General features: G+C 42.6%; 1 protein-coding gene across 1 annotated transcript; it reads left to right on the top strand.

Moving 5' to 3' along the window:
• The first annotated feature begins 397 nt into the window (after positions 1-397).
• On the top strand, positions 398-19018 carry Clns1a (chloride nucleotide-sensitive channel 1A). The gene is made up of 7 exons (XM_005073948.4): positions 398-639; positions 4409-4545; positions 9844-9942; positions 10816-10923; positions 12408-12581; positions 15467-15553; positions 18402-19018. The coding sequence occupies exons 1-6, from the start codon at positions 515-517 to the stop codon at positions 15532-15534; spliced, it is 711 nt and encodes a 236-aa protein (XP_005074005.1). The 5' UTR covers positions 398-514; the 3' UTR covers positions 15535-15553; positions 18402-19018.
• The last annotated feature ends 4494 nt before the right edge of the window (positions 19019-23512 follow it).

The raw sequence follows: 23512 nt of genomic DNA, 5'->3' as shown, positions 1-23512 counted from the left end.
GGATGGGGTGCTGCGAGGACTAAGACGGAGGTCTGGTGCTTGGCTGTGTGAGCCGGTGACATCAGGCCCGATGAGGCGGCAGCAGGGAAGAACGGTGCACCCAGCCGGGGCACTTCTGACCTCCGGACGCGTGTGGATTCTATCTCCTGTGCGTTCTCCTGGGCCCGTTCCCGGTTTTGTTTTGGAAGGCATAGCATTCCTCAAGCATACTCTCTCAGGGGTTTGCTGCGACGACCTTGAAGCAGAACCACAGCGAAGGCACTGTTATTCTTAAGCCTCCTCAGAGGAACGGGGCGGGGCCGGGGGGTGGGTGAAGACCAGTATCACGTGACAAAAGCCAGCCGGGTCGTCACGGACCTCCGGTGCGTCTAGACCGTCCAATCTCTATGGTCAACGGCTCGCCGGACCCAGCCGGGGGAGGAAGTTGTTCTTCCGGGATAGCGCTACTGCTTCCGGGCCCTGGGCTTGTGTTGCTCGGCGTCTAGGATCGTGCGGAGCTAAGATTTCACCCGCAATGAGCTTCCTCAAAAGCTTCCCGCCGCCTGCCGCGGAAGACGGGCTCCGGCTGCAGCAGCCTGACACCGAGGCTGTGCTGAACGGGAAGGGTCTCGGCTCCGGGACCCTTTACATTGCGGAGAGGTAGGGTCCCCGGGCTCCGACGCTGGCCTCCATCGGGGGCTCCTTCCTCCCTCAGGGACGACCTCGGGGCTGCTGCGGGGCACGGGGAGCGACGCTGCAAGTATGGTGGTTGAGAGGGATCCCCTCTCCCGATCCCACCTGGCTCTGTTCTCTAGACGGTGTTTCTCCTTAACGACTGGTGCTTTTTACCGGCCTGCCTTCTGGAGCCTGGCGCGTGATCACGTTTAGAGTTTTGAGTTTGCAGAGCCTCTGTTAGTTTTCCATGTGCCTGACTTTCTGAATAATCTTGTGAGCTACATGTTTTTTCCTGCGTAAGATATGCGAGTTCAGTGTAGATTGTGAAGGGTTTAGGACCTTTGGTTAATGAGCATGGAATTTTCTGCTCTAGGTGTGGGTGGGAGCATCTTCGGGCCCACGCAGGATGGGGTCATCCAGCCGAATCCGACTCCTGGATGTGCGCAGGTCCTGGAAGGAATCTTACTTTTATTTGACTATCTGCAGCGCTTTGTACTTTCACAATAAGGTAGATATGTCACTGGAATACACACACACACACACACTCACCACTCCCCCCACTCTTCCTGTCCTTCAGAGTGTCTGACTTGCCTTTTGCTGTATTTCGTTTGTCCTCCACGGAGAACATCCTTGGCTTTTAGGAGCTCGTGGTATAATTTCGGGCCTGACTGGAAAATCCAGGCTAGTTCCCTTATTTCACTGTCAGTTGATTGTCACCACGGGGGGGGGGGGGCAGTGAGAATGAGAATGAATATGTATTAGAATAACTTCCAGGTATGGTCCAGCTACTCCAACAATGGCTGTCAATGAATGGAAAGTCCAAGAAGCCAGAAGTTCTCCAGTCCACAAGGCTGGGTCTCTCAGCTGGACTCCCACTTTAAGATCTGTATTACAGTCTTTCTGCCTCAAGATCCAGATTAGAAATGTGTCTTCCAATGGGTGGTGGTGCACACCTTTGATCCCAGCACTCAGGAGGCAGAGGCAGGCAGATCTCAGGCCAGCCTCATCTACAGAGTGAGTTCCAGGACAGGCTCCAAAGCTACACAGAGGAACCCCATCTCAAAAAACCAAAACAAACAAACAAACAAACAAAAAAAACGTACTTTGAGCTTAGAAACAATGGCTTCTTTGCGTCTCATTCCAAAAATAATTTTAAACCAATTAAGCCAACCCAAGTTCAGGGTCTCTTTTATTTTCCTGTGCTGTTTTTAACCCTTCATCAAAGGTAAAAGACTCTGCTTGTTCTTATTCATAAGTATCAAAGTTTAACAAAACATTTCCCAACTTGTGTTTCCTACTCTTTTAGTTCTTGTCCTTGCATTTATGAAAGCATTTATGACACTTATTTTTAATGATTGGTCATAGTTAATTATATATCTTTGTTTTGGAGTACTTCTAGAATATGTGAGAAGAGACAAAATAGAATTAGAACTCAAGTCAAATAAGTATTACTTGCAAGTGCCAAATCCATTTCTTTATGAGCCTCTCAGAGCTCATAGGAACACTGTGCAGAGACAACATGCTGTCATCCTTAGGGGCTAGAGAATGATTTCAGCCTTTAAACCAAAGGCCATACTTTGCTAGGTACTGATTTGATTTAGATGCTAACTTTTCTACTGCCCGGTGGAGTTAATAAAGGCTTTATGGCTCTGAATATTTGAAATTGTTTTGGGTGGGTAAATCTGGAGTGTTCCATTCTAAATTGTGGTTCCGTCAAGAGATTTTTGGAAGTGAGAAAGGAAACATAGTTTGATATGTCTCTTCTCGGTACCCATGAGCACGGTTTCATTCCCACATTAAAGAAGAGCTGTGGGTGGGAAGGGAGGATTCATGCAGCACACAGTTACATAAGAAATCTGGTCCTTTAGAAGCAGTAGGGATGAAATAATTCCTCAAACTATTTTTTCCCCTGAGACAGGGCTTCTTTGTGTAACAGCCCTAGCTGTCCTGGAACTCACTTGCTCTGTAGAACATGCTGGCCTTGAACTCATAGAGACTGACCTGCCTCTGCCTCCCGAGTGCTGGGATTAAAGGTATGTGTCACCCCCGCCCAGCAATTCCTCAAACTTTCATCACTTTGCTATTTAAAGTTTATCCCCTTAACCCTCTTTTTATTTATTTTTTCCAAATAAGCCTAATGTGTGGAATTCTTTTCAATAACTGCATCTTTTCTTGCTTTTAATTTTTAAGTATACCATTAAATAGTATAGCTGGATGGACCAGCTTGGTCTACAGAGTGACTTCCAGCACAACCAGGGCTACTCAGAGACACTGTCTCAAAACATGCCCCCCCCCCAAAAAAAATCTTACTATGCTTATAGAGTTGTATGTTTATCACCATAATCTAACACATACCTTTGCTTTTGGTCATGCTTTTGCTGAGGATTGTGTTATGTACTTAGGTTAGGTTAGACATTGATTTACTTGGTGATAGTGAGTTCCTGAGGCATAAAATTTAGTGTCCTCTTAAACTGACCATGAATGATTTTAGAATGCCCTGCTGTCGTTCCTGCCTAAAGGAGTTATTGACTCTCTGGTTGTGTATTTTTGTTGTTGGTTTTTCTTACCTTGGACAGTGACTTTTTTTTTTTTTTTTTTTGGTTTTTCGAGACAGGGTTTCTCTGTGGCTTTGGAGCCTATCCTGGCACTCTGTAGACCAGGCTGGCCTCGAACTCACAGAGATCCTCCTGCCTCTGCCTCCCGAGTGCTAGGATTAAAGGCGTGCGCCACCACCGCCTGGCTGGTTTTCTTTGATTTTAAAAATGTTATTTTATTTGCATGGTGTTTTGCCTGAATGTATGTCTGTATATCATGTGTGTTTCAGGTGCCTGTGGAGGCCAGGAGAGGGTGTCAGATCTCCTGCAGCTAGAATTACAGATCATTGTGAGCTTGGAATGTGGGTGCTTGGAATCGAACCACTGAGCTGTGTCTCCAGCCCCTATAGTTTTTTTTTCTTAAAGCTGGTAATAAATGGGAACTTTTACCTTGTCTCCTAAGGCAATAATAATTTTTTTGAATTGTGATTGTAATCACATCTGTTTTGTGTGTACATCATTTAACGTACGAGGAGTGGAAAGGTTGATGGCCAGTTATCTTGCATGCTTACCTACTGAGAACTGTGCTAACCTTTTGAAGAATGTTAGGTAAAGGATGGAAGTAACGGAGTACAAACATGGCTCATTAGCATACTTAGTGCTAATGTGTGTTACCAAGCACGAGTGCAGTTTGGAACAGAAGTGGTCCTTGTAAAAAGGAGTTCTCATGGAGTTATTGGGGACTTGACTAGGTGAAAAGAGCTGCACAGCAAAAAGGATAAAGGAGACATTCTAAATAAACAAGAATGAGCACAACAGACAAGCACAGGGAAGGGGCCAAGAGCTGTCAAGAGCACATGTTCTTTCAGAGGACCAGAGCTAGATTACCAGTACTCGCACGGAGCGTCGTCAGTCTCCCTAACTTCAGCTCCAGGGGATCTGACGCTCTCCACCAGTACCCACATGCACATACACATAGAGGAAAAATAAACACAGATGACTTGTCTCTCAAATCTGAGAATTTCTAGCTAGAGGAAAAAAAACAAAAGAAAAAATTCAGTTCTTGTTACAAAGTTTTCTTCTTTTAAGGAGTATTTCTAATATTGTCAATAAATTTGAATTTCTTTCCATGCATAAAAGTGTCCTAGTTGAACCTTTATAAATTTTGGAATATTAGGATTTAATTTTTAAAAATAATGTGCCTAAACCATGTTTTTCAGCCGCCTGTCTTGGTTAGATGGTTCTGGATTAGGATTCTCACTGGAATACCCCACGATTAGTTTACATGCGGTCTCCAGGGACCCAAATGCTTATCCTCGAGAGCATTTATATGTTATGGTGAATGCCAAATTTGGAGGTATGTATGGTGTAATGTAATGTAGTCCTTACTCTGATAGCAAAGTATATTTTTTTATTTTAATTTTAAATAGCTTGTTTTACATGTCAATCCCAGTTCCCTCTCCCTCCCCTCCTCCCGCACCCCCCCACAATCCCCCAGCCTCCCACCTATCCCTACTTCCTTCCACATAGGGGATATCCAGAGTCTGTCATTTCACTCAGGGCAGGGTCCAGGCACTCCCCTAAGAGTCCAGGCTGAGAGAGCATCCCTCTTTGTGTTATGGACACACGATGTCTGTTTGTGTGCCAGGGATAAACACTGATCCACTGCCCAGGGCCCCATAGGTAGCCCAGGCCTCCTCACTGACTCTCACATTCAGGGCGTCTGGATCAGTCCCATGCTGGCCTCCCAGCTGTCAGTCTGGGGTCCAAGAGCTCTCCCCTGTTCAGATCAGCTGTCTCTGCTGGTTTTGCCAGCCCATTCTTTGCCAATTTGCTCATCGCTCCTCTCTCTCTGTCACTGGGTTCCTTGGGTTCAGTTTAGTGTTTAACTGTGGGTGCAAAGTATATTTTAAAGGCAGTGTTTGTTTGCTTGTTGTTTTGAGATGAAGTCTTACAGGTTGTTTAGGTTATCTCTGAACTCCTGGACTTGGGTAACTGTCCTCATCCTCCCAGATGCTGACACTTTAGGGGTGCCACTTTACCAGTCTGTAAAAAGCAGTCTTTGATAATGCAAATTTTAATCTGTTGATCCACATTGCATAATATCATACTAACGTTTTATAACTCAACCATAACACCAAGTAAATGCGACTGTGGTTTTATAACTGTTAATCAGTGTACTATTGCTATGACAATAGATCTTAGGCCATCATTTTAATAAGGGGAGGACTTATTTTGACTTGTAAATCACGGGTTTCAGTCAATACTCATTTGGCCGTGTCTTTTTTATTTTTATTTTTTTTTTATTTTCCAGTTTAAATTTAGATAAGAAACGAGGTTGCTTCACAAGTCAGTTCCAGGTCCCTCTCCCATTCCCTCCCCTCCTCCCGTGCCCTCCCCCCTGGCCGTGTCTTTGAACCTGTGTTGCCACAGCATGTCATGGTAAGAGCACATGGTTGAGGAGACTTTAAGGTAATGAATAGATTTGTTCATCTTATGACAGCCAGAAAGCAAAACTTAGAGGGCTTAGAGTTTGCATTTGCCCCTTCAGGATAAGCCTCCAGTGATCTAACTTTCTGCATGGCCTCACCTCCTGCAGATTTTAATGTCCACTAGCACCACAGGCTGGTGACTAAACCTTTTACTATTCGGGTCTTTGAGATTACTTAAGACCCTAACCATAGCAGTAAGTAGGAAAATTAGGTGTTGTTTAAAATGTAAAACTTTAAAAGTTCTCTCTCTCTCTCTCTCTCTCTCTCTCTCTCTCTCTCTCTCTCTCTCTCTCTCTCTCTCTCTCTCTCTCTCTCTCTCTCTCTCTCTCTCTCTCTCTCTCTCCTCTCTCTCTCTGGTTTTTTTGAGACAGGATTTCTCAGTGTAACAGCCCTCGCTGTCCTGGAACTCTCCTTGTAGACCAGGCTAGCCTTGTACTCACTGAGATCCACCTGCCTCTCCCTCCCGAGTGCTGGGATTACAGATGTGTGCCACCACTGTCCCGTTTAAAAGCACTCTTGTTAGTCAGTCCAAACACCGATGATGTGTTGGAGCTAGCGGTGTGACTCAGTAGTGTGTTGTGTGTTTAGCATATGTGAAGTCCTGAGTTCAAGCTCTACCACCAAAACCAAAATAAATGTTGCTGCATGATGCCCCAACTTTTACTTGTCCAGCAAAAGTCCAGTGAGGTAGGGATTCGGTAATACTAGATAAAAGTATAAATCACCCCTAGTAAGTACTCTGCCTCACTTGCGGTGTTGAGTCATTTTCTCATGAGTCTCAGTTTCATTTAAAAAAACAACTCTAGAGGATTATGTTAGTCTCACTTTCCACATGGCCTCATCTCTTAAAGAGTCTACTGACTCCCAGAAGCACCACAGACTGCTGACTAACCCTTTAATGACTGTTGGGAGCCTGAGTACTGCTGGGTTTTGTTCATACTGAGGTTTAAACCAGGGCCTCGCTTTCAGTATTTTCATACTATTCTGCACTGAACTTACATTAAATAAGTACTGCATTAGTGGATGCCCCGTGTTTACCTTGTCAACCTTACCGGATGGAGAAAACTCAAAGATACTAGTAAAATGCACTTGTGTGTGTATCTGTGACGGTATACAGGTATCTCCAGAGACATTTCACTAAGGGAGTTGAGGGTACCCAGATGTGCATATCAGCATCAGTAGTCTGGGTACCCAGATGGAACAAGTGGGGACGAAGGAAGAAGACTGTTAGGGTGGGTGTTTTCACTCTCCCTCATCCCCCTCACTTCCCCTGCCCTCGCTGTTCCTACACTCTGCTTCCTGGCTGCCGTGAGGGAAGACTACTCCATCTGACCCTCTCTGCCGTGATTCAGTTCCCTAACATGGACCCAGCTGCCCATGGTCAGCCCCTGACACCAGGAGCTGAAATCAGTCCTTCCTTCTTTCTGTTGACTGCTCAGTATGTTGTCACAGTGATGAAAAACTGACACACCCCCTGCAAGTACATTTCCTGTGTTAACAAGTGTTTCTCCACTTTATCTTCATCTGCATGGATGATTATTTTTAATGCTAGCTTTAAATGTAAAGGTTTTTTCTTTTCTTCCTTGCCCTAGCTAAGGGTTGAGTCCAGGGCTTGGAACATGCTAGACAAGCACTCTACTCCTGAGTTGCATCCCCAGCCTCCTCTACCCAACCCTGCCCACCCCTTTTAAATTTTTTGTTTTGAGATGGTCTTGCTAAAATGCCACAGTTATCTAACTTTGAATGTTCCTCCATTACCCTCCTGAGTAGCTGAGACTATAGGCATGTTCCACCACGTCAAACTCAATTTGTGTGTGCATGTGGAAGCCAGAAAAAACTTTGAATTTGGTTCTTTCCTCCTTTAAAATAGGCTCTAGGGATCAAACTCACTATTGTAAGCAGAACCACCTCACCAGCCCTTAATTTGTATTAAGTTTGCTAATCTCAGCAAACATGTTTGCTCTTTGGTGGGGTCATAATAAAGTTTTTTCATAATAAAGTGGTTCAAACATAAAAAAGTATAATTGCAGGGGTGAGCATACAATACTGTCCACGCCCCAAAGGAGTACAGGACAGGTGGTATATAAAGGAAAGAAAAGCAAAAGCTTCTCTCTTGGAAGCCGGCCATGTTTCTCATTTTTCCAGCTTGTGTGTAAATGCTTTCTCCTGTTAATAAAAATACTGCTTTCCCCATTGCATTGGTTCCTTTTCAGCTGGTGAACCTGGAGGTGTGGGTTCGAATCCCACTTCTGACATCAGCTGAAAAGGAACCAATGCAATGGGGAAAACAGTACACTTAACCACCTGTCCCCCGTACCCTTGTCCATGGGGGCGTGGGCAGTATTGTGGGCTCACCCCTACATATAACTTTTTTTTTTTTTTTTTTTTTTTTGGTTTTTCGAGACAGGGTTTCTCTGTGGCTTTGGAGGCTGTCCTGGAACTCACTCTGTAGACCAGGCTGGCCTCGAACTCACAGAGATCCGCCTGCCTCTGCCTCCCGAGTGCTGGGATTAAAGGCGTGCGCCACCAACGCCCAGCTTACATATAACTTTTTTTGCTGGGGCAGGGAGACAATTTCTCTCTGTAGTCCTACCTGTCTTACAACTCATTCTGTAGACCAGGCTGACCTCTAATTCAAGAGATTTGCCTGCCTCTACCTCCTGATTGCTGGGATCAAAGGTGTGTACCACCACCACCTGGCTAGAATAATTTTTTAATATTTAGTATCCAGTATAAAGTCTCTCACATTTCCCTAGTTACTATAAACTTTTAAGGGAAACTAAGTAAATGCTGTTGAAAGCTGCCCCTTTTGTGGGGAGGAAGCAGGATCTCTTTTACTCATTGTATAGACCATACTGGTCTTGAACACACAAAGCTCTACCTGCCTCAGCCTCTGTTTACTAGAATTAATAGGTGTATGCCACTATGCCCAGTTTGAAAGCTGTTTTGTGTGGAACCCCATTTCATCCTCTACTGTCTTACTCAAGTTAAATAGTGTTGTAAAGGTAGTTTGTATGCTTCCTACATGTGCTTTTTTTATTATTATTTTATGTATATGGTGTTTTACCTGCATGTATGTTTGTGCATTCCATGTGTGCCTGGTGCCTGTCAAGGTCAAGAAGAAGGAGGCGGATCCTCTGGCACTAGAGTTACAGACAGTTGAGAGCTGCTATATGGTTAAATGAGCCTGTGTTCTCTGCCAGAGTAACAAGTGCTTTTAACCACTGAGTCAATTCTCTAGACCTCCTATATCTGCTTTTAACTTTTACTGAATATGCCTCCAACCAATGTAATGGTTTAAGATTTTAATTAAATGGTATTATGCATTCTGCAACTAGCTTTTCATCCAGCTCTTTTGGAAAAAATGTATCTGTGTTGATACATATGTAGCACTGTTCATTTTTCCAGTGCAAGGCCTTAAACCCAGGGCCTACTATGCAAAATGACTACTCTACCAGTAAGCTGTTATTTTCAGCTAATTGTCTTTGAATGTTTTTGTTATATCTACAGACTATTGATTTATCTGTTGGTGGATTAACTTTCATGAACTTGAAATAGTCTCGTTTGAATGGTGCTGTATTGGTGTGTTACAAGTGGTGCTGTATTGGTGTGTTACAAGTGGTGCTGTATTGGTGTGTTACAAGTGGTGCTGTATTGGTGTGTTACAAGTGGTGCTGTATTGGTGTGTTACAAGTGGTGCTGTATTGGTGTGTTACAAGTGGTGCTGTATTGGTGTGTTACAAGTGCTTTGTTGCTGAGCTCAGCCCCAAAACCTTTCCCAACTCTGAAGTAACCAGCAGCAAAAAATTGAATTGCAGTATTTAGATATACCAATACATTTCCTAATTTTTCTTATTTTTCTTGTTTTATGTATTTTTTTGTTTTTTTGAGACAGGATTTCTCTGTGTAACAGCTCTGACTGTCCTAGAACTCAATTTGTAGACCAGACTGGCCTTGAACTCTGAGATCCGCCTGCCTTTGCCTTCCAAGTGCTAGAATTAAAGGTGTGAACTACCACTGCTTCTAACCCCAGTCCAGGGCATTCTAATGCCCTCTTCTGGCTCCTGCATACATATTGAGCACGTAAGCTTATGGAGACACACGTAAGTAAATCCTTCAAAAACCTTTAATGTCTAAAATGATTATTTTTATTCCTTTTATAGAAGAATCAAAAGAATCTCTTTCTGATGAAGATGAGGAAGACGGTGATGATGTTGAACCCATTACTGAATTTAGATTTGTGCCCAGTGATAAGTCAGCATGTGAGTTCTATAATACGATATTTTGTCTTTATGTTCTCCTCTCCCACTGATAACACACATACCTTCATTGTGGTTACCTGTGGTTACCTCCTTCCTATTGCCTTATCTTCATTTTGGCCTCCTTAAAGTCATTGAGAGTGGTTACTTACTAATGTCAAAATGTGTGACTATAGTAAAAATATTGTGGACAGCGTGGCACCTGGTCTGTTTTATGCAAGGAGGATTCTGGTTAGTGTTATTGACTGATGTTGCTCACTGAATGTCACCTGTGGGAAGTACTTCCAAAGCTGGAAATGCTGAGACTGATGAAAAGTACCCTGTCATGTGACGGGAACATTATCCTAACCGACAGTGTGACCAATACTCTGACCTTCTCTCTCTCTCTCTCTCTCTCTCTCTCTCTCTCTCTCTCTCTCTCTCTCTCTCTCTCTCTCTCTCTCTCTCTCTCTCTCTCTGTCTGTCTCTCTTTTTCTTTTGCCCCCCCCGGTCAGGCTCTCTGTGTAGTTCTGGCTGTCCTAGAACTTGCTGTGTAGACCAGGCTGGCCTCAAACTCACAGAAATCTATATGCTTTTGCCTCCTGAGTGCTGGGATCAAAAGTGTAAGCTACAACATCTGGCTTGGCCTGTTTTCTTAAATCTAACCTCCCATGAAGAGATCTCAGTAATGTTTTGAACTTTTACTTTGTGACTTTTGGAATAGACTGCACTTTTCATGATCAATTTTTATTTGAACTTTGCAAAATTTTATAAATATTGTTACTCTAGTAAACCTTTTGTCTGCTTTTAAATTTGTTTGCACTGATGATTATTTATTCTAAAACTTGGTGATGCACTGGAAAAAAATATTAGTTACAATTTAATGTCTTTGCTCAGTGGAGGCAATGTTCACTGCAATGTGTGAATGCCAGGCCTTGCATCCAGACCCTGAGGATGAAGACTCTGATGATTATGATGGAGAAGAGTACGATGTGGAAGCACATGGTGAGTGACATTGCTCTTAAGTGTTGGTTTTGGTGTTTCATTTTAAGCATGTAGTTACACTATTTTAGTTTTTTGTATCTCCATAAAGTAACAATGTAAGATGGTGATAAATAAAGGGGATGATACATTGGCTCACTTTATGCCTAGGCCCTTTCAGTAGACAAATTGAGGAATAAATGTATTTCCCAAGCTCCAACAATATTAGGGCTAGGGGCTGGATAATTGAAACAAATAGGAAAGAAAATTAATAGCTAGAAAGTGGGTAGTCAAGAACGTACTTTAGGCTGAGCTGGCTGCCCCCACTCCACCTACCCATTTAGAAGTCTGTTCATATGTATCTCTTCAAAATTATTTTTTATTTTATATCAATGGGTGTTTTCCTTGAGTTTATGTATGTGCAGCACATGTATGGCTGGTGCCCTCAGAGGCCAGAAAAGGATGTGGGAACCCCCAGAACTAGAATTACAGTTTAACTGCCAGCTGGGTGCTGGTAACCACACCCCAGTCCCCTGCAAGAACAGCTTAAGTGAGAGTCATCTCTGCAGAGTCCTGTTGATCTCTTTATTCACATATTTCTTAAAACAGCTTATGGACAATATAATTTTCTTTTCTCCAGAATCATACTTCATTTATATCTATAAATATTTCCCCTTGCTTTCCTAGGCCAAGATGCATTCACTCACCTGGTAGGCTTGTAGCCAGAGGCACAAAATGTTCTATTAGCATTTCCCCTCTGGTCTTATGCACACCGTTATAAGTATCTAAAGTCTTTTCCTACATATGAATCCAGTTCCTATCCTGAGACTACCCGTTTCTGGGATTGTTTTCACATACATAAGTGTGTGTTCACTTCTTAGAGATTTTTTTAAGTGATTTTATATTTTGTCCTTTTTATATTTTTTAGATTTTCTGATTTGTTTTAAAAGGAACATTTGTTAATTGAAAATCTTGCCAGGCGTTGGTGGCGCACACCTTTAATCCCAGCACTTGGGAGGCAGAGACAGGCGGATCTCTGTGAGTTCGAGATCAGCCTGGTCTACAGAGTGAGTTCCAGGACAGTCTCCAAGACAATACAGAGAAACCCTGTCTCGAAAAAAAAAAAACAAAAAACAAAAACAAAGAAAGAGAAAATCCCTGCAGTGTCAAATTAATTTGTATTTACTTGTAAAATTCCCACCTTTGGAATAATAAAGGATTCATTGATTTTAGAAACATTCTTTTTTCCTTCTAGACCTTAGACAAGTCCATTCTCTGGGAACTGATACTCACTAGTTTATTATCTCTTAAATGTTTTCTCAGCTTAGAGGGTAGGGATGTTTTTTCTTTTTCTTTTCTTCTTTGAACTCTTTTATACCTATTCAGTAAATTTTGGAAGTCCTTCTAGGAGCCTGTATAGCTTAGGCAAATGCATTATTGTTTATCATTTTGGATTTTCCTCCCCAACTGTTGTGTAATAGCTTAAAAAAAGCTTTCTGTTTGTTTAGAACAAGGACAGGGGGACATCCCTACATTTTATACCTATGAAGAAGGACTATCCCATTTAACAGCAGAAGGGCAAGCCACATTGGAGAGGTTAGAAGGAATGCTTTCTCAGTCTGTGAGCAGCCAATATAACATGGCAGGAGTCCGGACAGAAGATTCAGTAAGAGATTATGAAGGTGAGTTCTCTCTCTTTGGGGTAAGTAAACAACTATAAGGGAAATCTTAAACTGGAAGGCAATGAAATATCACAATTAACATAAAAGCCTAGGAAGCAAATGTAGAATTACTAGAATGGGAATGTTTTTGTTGTTTTGTGTCCTGTTCACCCTTGCCTCCCAAACTGTGTCAACTATACAAATGTTCTAGGGCCAGCAAGATGCTCAGCAGGTAAAGGTGCTCTCCAGACACTGTATGGTGGAAGGAGAAAATGGACTGTGTCTATATAGTAGCATAATAGTAAGACATCCCTAGGGCCTATGACTGGCCCATCCACAATGTTGGTCCAGTTAATGGTACTAGGCATTATTCCATTTGTGGAACAGGTCAAAATCCATTCATAGAGTGTGGTCTCCTTTAACATTCATGCCATTGTTGCACCAGGGGCCTGTCTTGCCAGGCCATTTATTAGTGTAGCTCTCGGTTACAGCTGGGTAAGACATCCATTTCTTCTCTCCCACGTTAATGTGGATAGCACCTTAGAACTAGCCAGAGAGATACTGCCAGATTGGTGTCAGCTTGATTTCTCTGTGTTCTATCACTCGGGGATGTGGTGTCTTCAGCAATAGGCTCCTTTCTAGCTTTTTTTTATTACTTAAGATGCACATGGGATGGTGCATGTGTTACTATCAGAAGGCAGCTTCTGGGAGACAGGGTCTCTTTGCTGTTCTGCAAACTTTGCTGTTCTGGGCTTTATGGCCTTTAATCTTGGGTGTGATTCTCCCATCTGTGCCTCCCACTTCCATCTGTAGCACTGTAGGAGTGCTAGAATCCAGCTCTACATGGATTCCCAGGACTAGGGCAGCTCAGGTTATCGAGCTTGCACAGCTATCACTTTGGCTTGCTGAGTCATTTCCCCAGCCTCCATTATTCAGTTTTGGCTCTGAAGGGATGACGTTGTTTACCCCAGGTATTGGCAGTACTGTACCTTCTAACCTCAAGCTGATTATGTGCCACTCCTGGATTTAACATTTATATATATTTACTCATTTAATTATTCTAAGAACTCTGTTGAATAAATTTATGATCCCCATCTTACACATTAGACAGCTGAGGCACAGAATGATTGCATTGGTTGTGACCAGACTACTGATAAGTGGTAAGAGGACTAAATGAGCCATTATATAAAAATATGCCTGCCACTGTCATAAAGCACTTCTTGCATTTTTTGTTTGTTTGTTTGTTTGTTTGTTTGTTTGGATTTTTGGTTTTTTTTAAGACAGGGTTTCTCTGAGTAGCTTTGGAGCCTGTCCTGGAACTTGCTCTATAGACCAGGGTGGCCTTGAACTCACAGAGATTTGCCTGTCTGCCTCCCAAGTGCTGGGATTAAAGACCTGCACTAGTACCACCCGGCACACTTCTTGCATTTTATATGTGTTTAATATATACTACTATTTTATGCTCTGGTAACATCATAACCCTTGGCATTTTTAATGATTGCAGGATATTCTTGAAGTGGCCTTTTTTAGTTTTTTTTCTATTGGTATACTTAGATTTCCCATAATGCTAAGATTGCTGTCTCCATGCATATAGCATATTGGCCCAGGGTTCTTGGAATTCTGGTCTATTTGGGGTTGGGGGCAAGAATTGTGTCTTACTATATTGCCAATGCTGGTCTCAGACTAGTAAACTCAAGTGGTCGTCTTATCCCAGTTTGCAATATTACATATCTAGTTGATAGGGTGCCAGGGGGGCTTTTGGCAGAACTTTGTGGCAAAGAGTTGAGGGGTGAGTCAAGAGTGACAAAGTAAAGAAAGCAACTGTAGACATTTCTTTTTAGAGCACCGTTTTCCTCTGTCCTCCTCTCACACCTTTTTAAAAATGTGTGTGTGTGTGTGCGTGCGGCGCGAGCGTGCATGTGATTTTACCTGCATGTATGTCTGTGCACCAGTTGTGGTTAGTGTCCTTGGAAGCCAGGCAGGGGTGTCAGATCCCCTGGCACTGAAATTACAGACAGTTGTGATCTGCCATGTGGGTGCTGAGAACCGAACTTGGGCCACCTGAAAAAGCAGCTAGTGTTTTTACCTGCTGAACCATCTCTCCAGCCTTCACCTTTTCAGTGAGATGACAATAAAGGGGAGATAAAATTTCTTTTTTCCGCTATGCTGTGTCTTGGGCTTTTTGAGTATAATGCCAAATGCCTTTAAATAATGTCTAACAGTAAATACTTCATACAGTTCTCTAAAGAATGAACAGTTGATGCCTACTACATTTGAAAATTCCTACTAGCAGACATCCTAGCACTTGGGAGGTGAGCCTGGACTATACTGTGAGTTTGAACCAGCCTAGGGTACATAGCAAAACATTGTCCAAGAAATTTTAAAAAGTAAAAACAAAGGAAAGACATAAATTGATTCCTACCTAGAATTTCTGGGAGTTGTGTGATGTTACCAATTTATAATGTTAAGTAAATGTTAAATTTTGGACTGATTTTACTTGACCTAAATCCACTGGAGCATTTTCTTTTCAGTCTCTCTCTGGGTAATTTAGTTTTCAAAATAGAACGTGTGAAATGGAGGCATGAGATAGCCTGGCATGGTACATCCCTGCAATTCTAGCAGGGAGGAACTGAGGTCAGGAACTGAGGACAGCCTTAACTGCATGAGAGCCTGTTTTTAAATCCTGTTATTTTTATTTTATATTTTGAGATTGGGTCTCACATATAGCTTTGGCTGGCATGGAACTTACTACACAGACTAAATTGGTCTTAAACTCATAGTTCTATCTGTCTCTGCCTGAAAAGGGGTGAAACTAAAGATAGGCGCTATCATGCCCAATTTTTAAAATGTTAATTCTTGCCACTAGAGGACACTGACATCCTTGTTAAATCTGCCTTTTTGTTCAGATGGCATGGAGGTAGATACCACACCAACTGTTGCTGGACAGTTTGAAGATGCAGATGTTGATCACTGAAGATTTATACTGCTAAACAGTGAGTAGCTTATTCTCTCCTTTGTCACAGCACATGAAAATCCTGTGAAATGACTGTATGGTTTTAATTCACAATTTAAGAGAACTCTGTATAATGAATGAACTCTGTAAGGTTAGCAGTTTGAAAAAAATGTCGCCATCATCTCTAGTTAATGAAAATTACTTTTCTTTCCCCTAAGAAATCAAAAGTTTGTGAACATTGTAGTATGGGTTTAATATCTACCAAGCACTACACTAGGATGGTAAAGTACATGTATGACAAAGAATAAGTGAATTTATGAGAGTAGCAGTTGATGGACGCCATCTGTTGGGAACAGACCTCTCTGTTGACTCGTGTAGGAGTGACAGCCTAAGCATGTCTTGGTCTGCTCCTTGAGTCACTTTTTCTATTTGTGTTAGTTGAGCCCTGTTCATGGTTTGTTGCACCTTACTGCTTTCAATTCAGGGAGGAAGTAATGTAATTCCAAACTGAGCTTAAGACATTATAATCCTGTATTGCTGCCTCTCTTTCTGGGAGCAATAGGGGATAGATGTCCTATGTACCGTAGTGTTCGAGGCTGATTTGTCCAGAGCCACTGTTTCCCTGAGTTCTTTCCTGACTGCCCTTCATGGTTTACATACTGGCCTCTGCCAGTTTTTTCCTGGAACATTCTGGTAAACTTGGTCTTAAGTTTGTCCTTGAGTATTTACTACTCTGCAAACCCTGAGAAATGTGTTGCCTTTTCCCGGTGTGAATAGTTAGGCTGTCCTTTGTTAGATAATTGAAGGTCAAGGACTAGCAGCTACAGAATTCTTTCTTACTATCTGCAAAATTTTTCTTTGTAAAATTGTTATTCCCCAGGCGTTGGTGGTGCACGCCTTTAATCCCAGCACTCAGGAGGCAGAGGCAGGAGGATCTCTGTGAGTTCCAGACCAACCTGGTCTACAAGAGCAACAGAGAAACCTTGTCTCGAAAAACCAAAAAAAAAAAAAAAAAGCTCTCAAGGCTCATTTCTTTGCCGGGCGTTGGTGGCGCATGCCTTTAATCCCAGCACTTGGGAGGTAGAGGCAGGCGGATCTCTGTGAGTTCGAGGCCAGCCTGGTCTACAAGAGCTAGTTCCAGGACAGCCTCCAAAGCCACAGAGAAACCCTGTCTCGAAAAAAACCAAAAAAAAAAAATTGTTATTCCCTTTTCCCTGTAATAATGTGGTCCTTCCTTCTAAATACTGACTGTTTCCCAGCCTTTTAGCCAGTGTTGTCTGGGTCCTTTTATTTTATTAAAGCAAGACAAGACAAATGTGTATAGTTTGACTTGACGCTGCCATGCCATCATCAGTTGTCCAGTTGTGCTCTGAGTACCTTCACTGTCCCTGCTGTGATTGTGACGCAGTGTCAGAGCACTTGCCTAGCACACTCCACCCCTTCAGTTCAGTAGGCCTCAGCTCTGGGGAGGGGAAAATTCCCTTTGTCCCTTGCTTTGTTCTGGTGTAGATTTCATTCTGAACCGTAAGATTATCTTTTTATTGACTTGGGAATTTGAACTTTTCACTCTGCTACCCTTGTTCTGTTTAGAAGCCAGCCTTTAAAACCCCAGTGTTTGGGCTGCAGATATGGCTCATTGGTCAGCAGCACTTGCTGCTTTTGCAGAGGACCCACATTGCAACTCACAGACATCTGTTAAGTCCATTCCAGGAGGAGCCGATGCTCTCTTCCAGCCTCCACAGGCACCGAATGCACATCTGTCTACACATCCATGCAGGCAAACGCCCATACACATAAAATAAAGTTTTGGGTTTTTTTAATTCCAGTGTTTACAAATTATTGTAGTTGTAAAACTATGAATTATAACATTGGTTCTCTGTTTTCTTCTAGTATTTATGTCTCATCTCATGCCTTTAATCCTAGCACTTGGTAGGCAGAGGCAGATGGATCTCTGAGTTCTAGCTTGGTCTGTGGAGTGAGTGCCAGGACAGGCTCCAAAGCTACACAGAGAAACCCTGTCTCGAAAAACCAAGAGAAAAGATTATGTAGCTAGTGTTCTGCCTGCAGGCCAGAAGGGAGCACTGGATCTCGTTATAGATGGTTGTGAGCCATCATGTGGTTGCTGAGAATTCAGGACCTCTGGAAGAGCAGCCCTCTGAGCCAACCCTCATCGCAGTCTTCATAGGGTTTTTTTTTGTTTTTGTTTTTGTTTTTTTTTTTCCAGTAGCTGTCATTTGTAAGTGTATTATTGGCCTCGAAGACAGTATTTTGTATAATCTGACTTTCCCATATTTCTTTGAAAGATTGGCTGCTGAGAGATTATCATTCTGTTTGCAGCCATCATGAGAAATTCAATTGATATGCCACCAATGGTTATACACTGGGATTCTTGGAGTCTTTTTAATGGTGAAATTGCTATGAATACTCTAATGAACTGCTAGTTTGTTTTCTGTTCAGTTTATCCTTTCTGCTCAATGTCAAATACTACATTCATAAATTGTATTCATGCTCATCTAAGTAGTTGACCTGATTTCTAAACAAATGTAATTTTAATCATTTAAGATTGTATGTGCTTTTAAAACCTGAACAAGGACAAAAATGTTCATGTAACCATTACTGATTTCAAAATAATGGACCTCTAGATACATGAGATAGGGTACAGAATATCATGCAATCATAGCTCCAGCAGTGACATGTATGTGCACACTACCATCAGGATGTGGCGCATATATAGCTTAACCATTCCTTGGTTTTCTCATCTGTAAAGTGGAGTGATAATGGCTGCCTGGAGGGCTTATTGCAAGGCCTGAGAAACAGTCTGGAACCCTACAAGGCTACACTAAACAATGGCTATTAATAATAACAAGTGTAAACCTTTTGTCTTTCAGATTCTCTCATAACAGTAAGCAAGAACTTGGTACCTCTTCCAGTCCAGAGTGGGGCTGGTGAAAGGCTTTTTTCTTCTCCAAAACTTACTTTGCAAGACAGACTATAAGAGACAGCAAGCTGTCACCAGCAGAAGAGACTGAGACCTCTGTCAACAAAGGTGAATGAACTGAGTGGGTATTTGTGGTACTCATTTACCTCAAACTTCCCGGGTCTAGGTGTCTTCTGCATAGGCCTTTGCAGTGCGCACATCTGTCAGCCAGAAGGCGTACGAGGTGAAATTTACAGAGCTCACTGTATAGACTGGGTGAGAAAGACGCCGAGGAGAGAGATACAGGCCTCAGAGGGAGCAGAGGCATGGGCCCTTTACTTCAGGCTGACTCTAGGTCACCTCTGGAGAACACCTCAGCCACACCTTGCCAGGACATGATCCTTCTGTGCTAGCTTCTGCCTCCTCCTCATTCCCTAGTTGCTCTGTTACATTCTCCCAGCTTAGGTCCTTGACTGTCTGCCCTCTTAGCTTTCTGTAACATAATAAGTAATCTGGAATGAAGTCTGCAAAGTACTCTTGATGTTTTTGTCTTTGTAATAGTTAACAAATAAATTTAGGTTTTCTATATCATTGTGGCTTTGTTCTTACTAAAACCATTAATGAGAAAAAATTCAGATTTATTTTTATTTTATGTATGAGTGTTTTGCCTATGTGTATGCATGTGTAACGTGCATGCCTAATGCTCCTGGAAGTCTGAAGAGGGTGTTGATGCCACTGGGACTGGAGTTAACAGACATTTGTGAACTGCCATATGGATGCTCGGAATTGACCTTAGGTCCTCTGTAAGAACAGCAAGTATTTTTAACTGCTGAGCCATCTTTCTAGCCCAGCACTTGTGCTTTGGAGGACCTGAGTTCAGTTCCTCCATATCTATATTGGGCAGTTCACGGCTGCTATACTGCCAACCTCCTCTGGCTCCCCTGGGCATTCAGATAAACATGCAAAGACATATGTCCATACATATAAATAAATAATAAAGTGATGCTGGGGCTGTAGATTAGTTGCTATAGTGCTGATCTAGCTACGGGAAGCCCTGGGTTTAGGTCCTATCATTTTATAAACTAGGCCTGGTTGTATATGTCTGTAATCCTAGCACTCAGGAGGTAGAGGTAGGATCAGAAACTAAAGGTCATCCTCAGCTAGGTATCACATAAATACAAAAGTAAAATATTAATACTCGGGGGCTAGAGAGAAGTCTCAGCAGTTAAGAGCTTGTACTCGGCAGAGGATCCAAGTTTGTTTCCTAGCCCACATGTCAAACAGCTCACAGTCAACCTGTATCTCTAGCTCTACAGGATCCAACAGCTCTGGCCTCCATAGGCATCTACACTCATACTTATGTGTGCATGGAAACCTGAGACTGACATTCCGTCTTCCTTACTTGCTCTCTACATTATTATTTTTTCTTTTTTTGAGACAGCCTCAGTGTGTAGCTCAGGCTGGCTCGGAACTCACTCTGTAGACCAGCCTGGCCCAGAATTCTCAGAGATCCACCTGCCTCTGCCCTCTTAGTGCCGGAATTAAAGGTGTGTGTCACTATGCTCATTTTTACTTTTAATTATCTATATGTAAATGTGAGTGTGGTTGCCTAAGGAGGCAAGAGGGTGTCAGATCCCCTGGGTCTGGAGTTACAGGCAACTATAGGCTGTGTGATATGCTGGGAAGCGAACCTCAAGAATAGTTTGCACTTTTAACACTGAACCATCTCACCGGGCAGTGGTGGTGCATGCTTTTAATCCCAGCATTCGGGAGACAGAGGCAGGTGGATCTCTGTGAGTTCAAGGCCAGCCTGGTCTACCAAGTGAGTTCCAGGAAAGGCTCCAAAGCTACACAGAGAAACCCTGTCTTCAAAACAAAACAAAAAACACTGAACCATCTCTCCAGCTCCTCCCTCCTTTCCTCCCTCCTTCCCTCCTTTCTTCCCTCCCTCTCTCCCCCTCCCTCCCTCCCTTCTTTCCTTCCTTTTGTTTTTCAAGACAGGGTTTCTCTGTAGCTTTGAAGCCTGGCCAGAAGTTTTTCACTGAGTTTCTCATCCTGCAAAGTAAGCCAAAAAAATTTTTTTGCCTTTTGTATATTAAAATTGGATTTTCGCCAGGCATTGGTGGCACATGCCTTTAATCCTAGCACTCGGGAGGCAGAGGCAGACGGATCTCTGTGAGTTCGAGGCCAGTCTGGTCTACAGAACAAGTGCCAGGATAGGCTCCAAAGTTACACAGAGAAACCCTGTCTCAAAAACAAACAAACAAAAAACCTGGATTTTCAGAAGTTCTGAATTTGTTAGAGTAAGCCAAGTAAGAGGCCAGTTGAAAATAGAAATTAAAATTTTCGTAGGACTTTTCAGCAGCAGCCACTGCTCTGGTTCTTCCCATATATGGTGTGTGAAGCGGCAGTGATGCTTTCAGCTCCATGTTAGGAGGAGGAGCTGAGTCCTGGAGAGAGGACTCCCCTAAGTTCTGTGAATATTGAACTGTGGATTTTAAGCCTATTTTCCAAAAACACAGTACAGCCGTAGTATCTACCAGCAGCCAGCATTCAGTGCAAACTCCCTTCTACAATTCCTCTGCTCTCAGTCTAAATGCACCCATAATTTATCCTAGGAAATGTGCTCATTCTTCAGTAGGGGCCACGGCTTTCTGATGGGCTGGTTGTAGAAACTTCATTGAGTATCTTTCTAACGAAGTGGTTCTTAAACTGAGTTGCATCCCCTTTGGAAGTCAAATGACCCTTTCACAGGGTCACCTGAGACCATCAGAAAACACACATTTACATTACGATTCATAATAGCAAAATTACAGATATGAAGTAGCAACAAAAATAATCTTATGGTTGGGGTCACCACAACATGTGAACCATATTAAAGGGTTGTAGAATTAGGAAGGTTGAGAATTACTGCTCGAAAGGAACAAGTTTCAGGAAATTATGTGCACTCTTCCTTCTGTGGGGTTTACGGTGATTGACTTGCTACTGCAGGTGACACAGTCAAAAGGCGGGGAACCAGCTGTCACTTCTACTTTAGTAGACATCTGTGTCTACTCTGTCACCTGTAAATGAGGGTGTGATACTTCAAAGACTTGACTATCATTCTGTAATGCTAGACAATTAGGACTATAACCTTGAAGGGGAAAGATCAGGTCAGGCTACTTAAAAATGAAACTCATCAGCTGGGTGTTGGTGGCGCACACCTTTAATCCCAGCACTCAGGAGGCAGAGGCAGGTGGATCTCTGTGAGTTCGAGACCAGCCTGGTCTACAGAGCGAGTTCTAGAACAGCCTCCAAAATAATACAGAGAAACCTTGTCTTGAAAAACAAAAACAAAAAAAAAAGAAAGAAAAAAAGAAAAGAAACTCATCCTGCATCAGGAGGCAGAGGCAGGTAGAGCTCTAAGTTCAAGGCCAGCCTGGGCTACATAGTCCTAGGCCAGGGCTACATACCCTGTTTCAAAAATGAAGGAGAAATAATTTATAATTATCAGCAAGCCAACTTTTTTGTTTGTTTTTTTTTGTTTGTTTTTTTGTTTTTTTTGTTTTTCGAGACAGGGTTTCTCTGTATTGTTTTGGAGGCTGTCCTGGGAACTCGCTCTGTAGACCAGGCTGGCCTCGAACTCTCAGAGATCCTCCTGCCTCTGCCTCCTGAGTGCTGGGATTAAAGGCGTGCGCCACCAATGCCTGGCAGCAAGCCAACATTTGCTGATCCTTATTTTAGCTTTGTTTTTTCATTTTTGAGCTTAATTTTGTGTTGCTGAAATTGTCCTGCTTACATAATTTGTAGACATTCTTGTCTTCAGTTTGACTCATTGAAATGTCACAGAAAAGTAGGGTTAGCGGTTCTGTTTTCAAGTCTATCATTAAAAACAAGCAAAACACCATTGAGAGCACTGATTGCTCTTCCAGAGCATCCTATAACTTCTGACCTTGAGAGGCACTGCATACACTTGGTGCACAAACATACATATATACCAAACCCACACATACAGTCTGGTGTCTAGTTGGAAAGGTTCCATAATTTCAAAGGAGAAGTCAGAGACTAGGTATAGTGTGTAATCCCAGCACTTGGAAGGTAGAGGCAGGAGGCTCAGGAGTTTGAGCCTGGCCTGGACAATGAAACAGACCCTATCTTTTAAAGAGAAGTAGCTGGAGGAATAAGGGAGCTAAATAAAGTATATACAGGGTAATTGATACTGCTTGGAATTTTTTGAGATTGTTTAGAGATTATTAATCATTGGTATACATAACGTGCTTATCATAGCTGTGCCTAGAAAGTAGCTCAATAGCTGTTCATTATTGGCAAGGTTAGTACTGACTTCATTTAGTTTTTTATTTATTTCAAGGCAGGAGTGGGTAATGCCTAGACTGGACGTGAGTTTGCCATGTAGTTTAGGGTGACCTTGACCTTTTCATCGTCCTGCTTCTACCTCCTAAGGAGGACATAACTGCCACAGCCAGTCTTTATTTTTTTTAAAGATTTTTTTATTTGTTATGTATACACTGTTCTGCCTCCATTCCAGAAGAGAGCACAAAGATTTCATTATAGATGGTTGTGAGCCACCATGCAGGTGTTGGGAATTGAACTCAGGACCTCAGTGCTCTTAACCTCTGAGCCATCTCTCTAGCCCCACAGCCAGTCTTGATAAGGTTCTAAGGGATCTAGCTCAGGGCCCTTGCATGGTAGATGGACACCGCCAACTGAGCTGCATCCAAATCCTCATATTGACTTCCTCAAGAGAAGCTGTAACTAACCCACCACTGAGGTTAGAGTACATCTAAGAAACATGAAATACAAAATTCCACTAAGCAGTTACACATCATAGAGTCCCTGCTGTTTTACCAGCACCTGCAGGCCTTGCACTAGTGTCTGTTTCCAGAACAGCAGATGAGAAGAGGGAAGGAGTTGTGGTCACGTCAACAAGAGCAATGAATTAATGACAGCATTATGATGAAAAGCAAATACACAATCCTTCCAAATAAACAGTCTAAGTACACTGCAGTACAGAGTTAAGCTCTCAACATGGAGATGGCATTTTCATAAAATAACAGAATTGTAGTCCTAAATCCATTCAAATGA

This window comes from Mesocricetus auratus, unplaced genomic scaffold (assembly GCF_017639785.1).
Source record: "Mesocricetus auratus isolate SY011 unplaced genomic scaffold, BCM_Maur_2.0 Super-Scaffold_4256, whole genome shotgun sequence".
NCBI classification, from domain to species: domain Eukaryota; kingdom Metazoa; phylum Chordata; class Mammalia; order Rodentia; family Cricetidae; genus Mesocricetus; species Mesocricetus auratus.
Note: the sequence above shows the minus strand (reverse complement) of the source record. Positions and strands in the feature narration are given on the sequence as shown.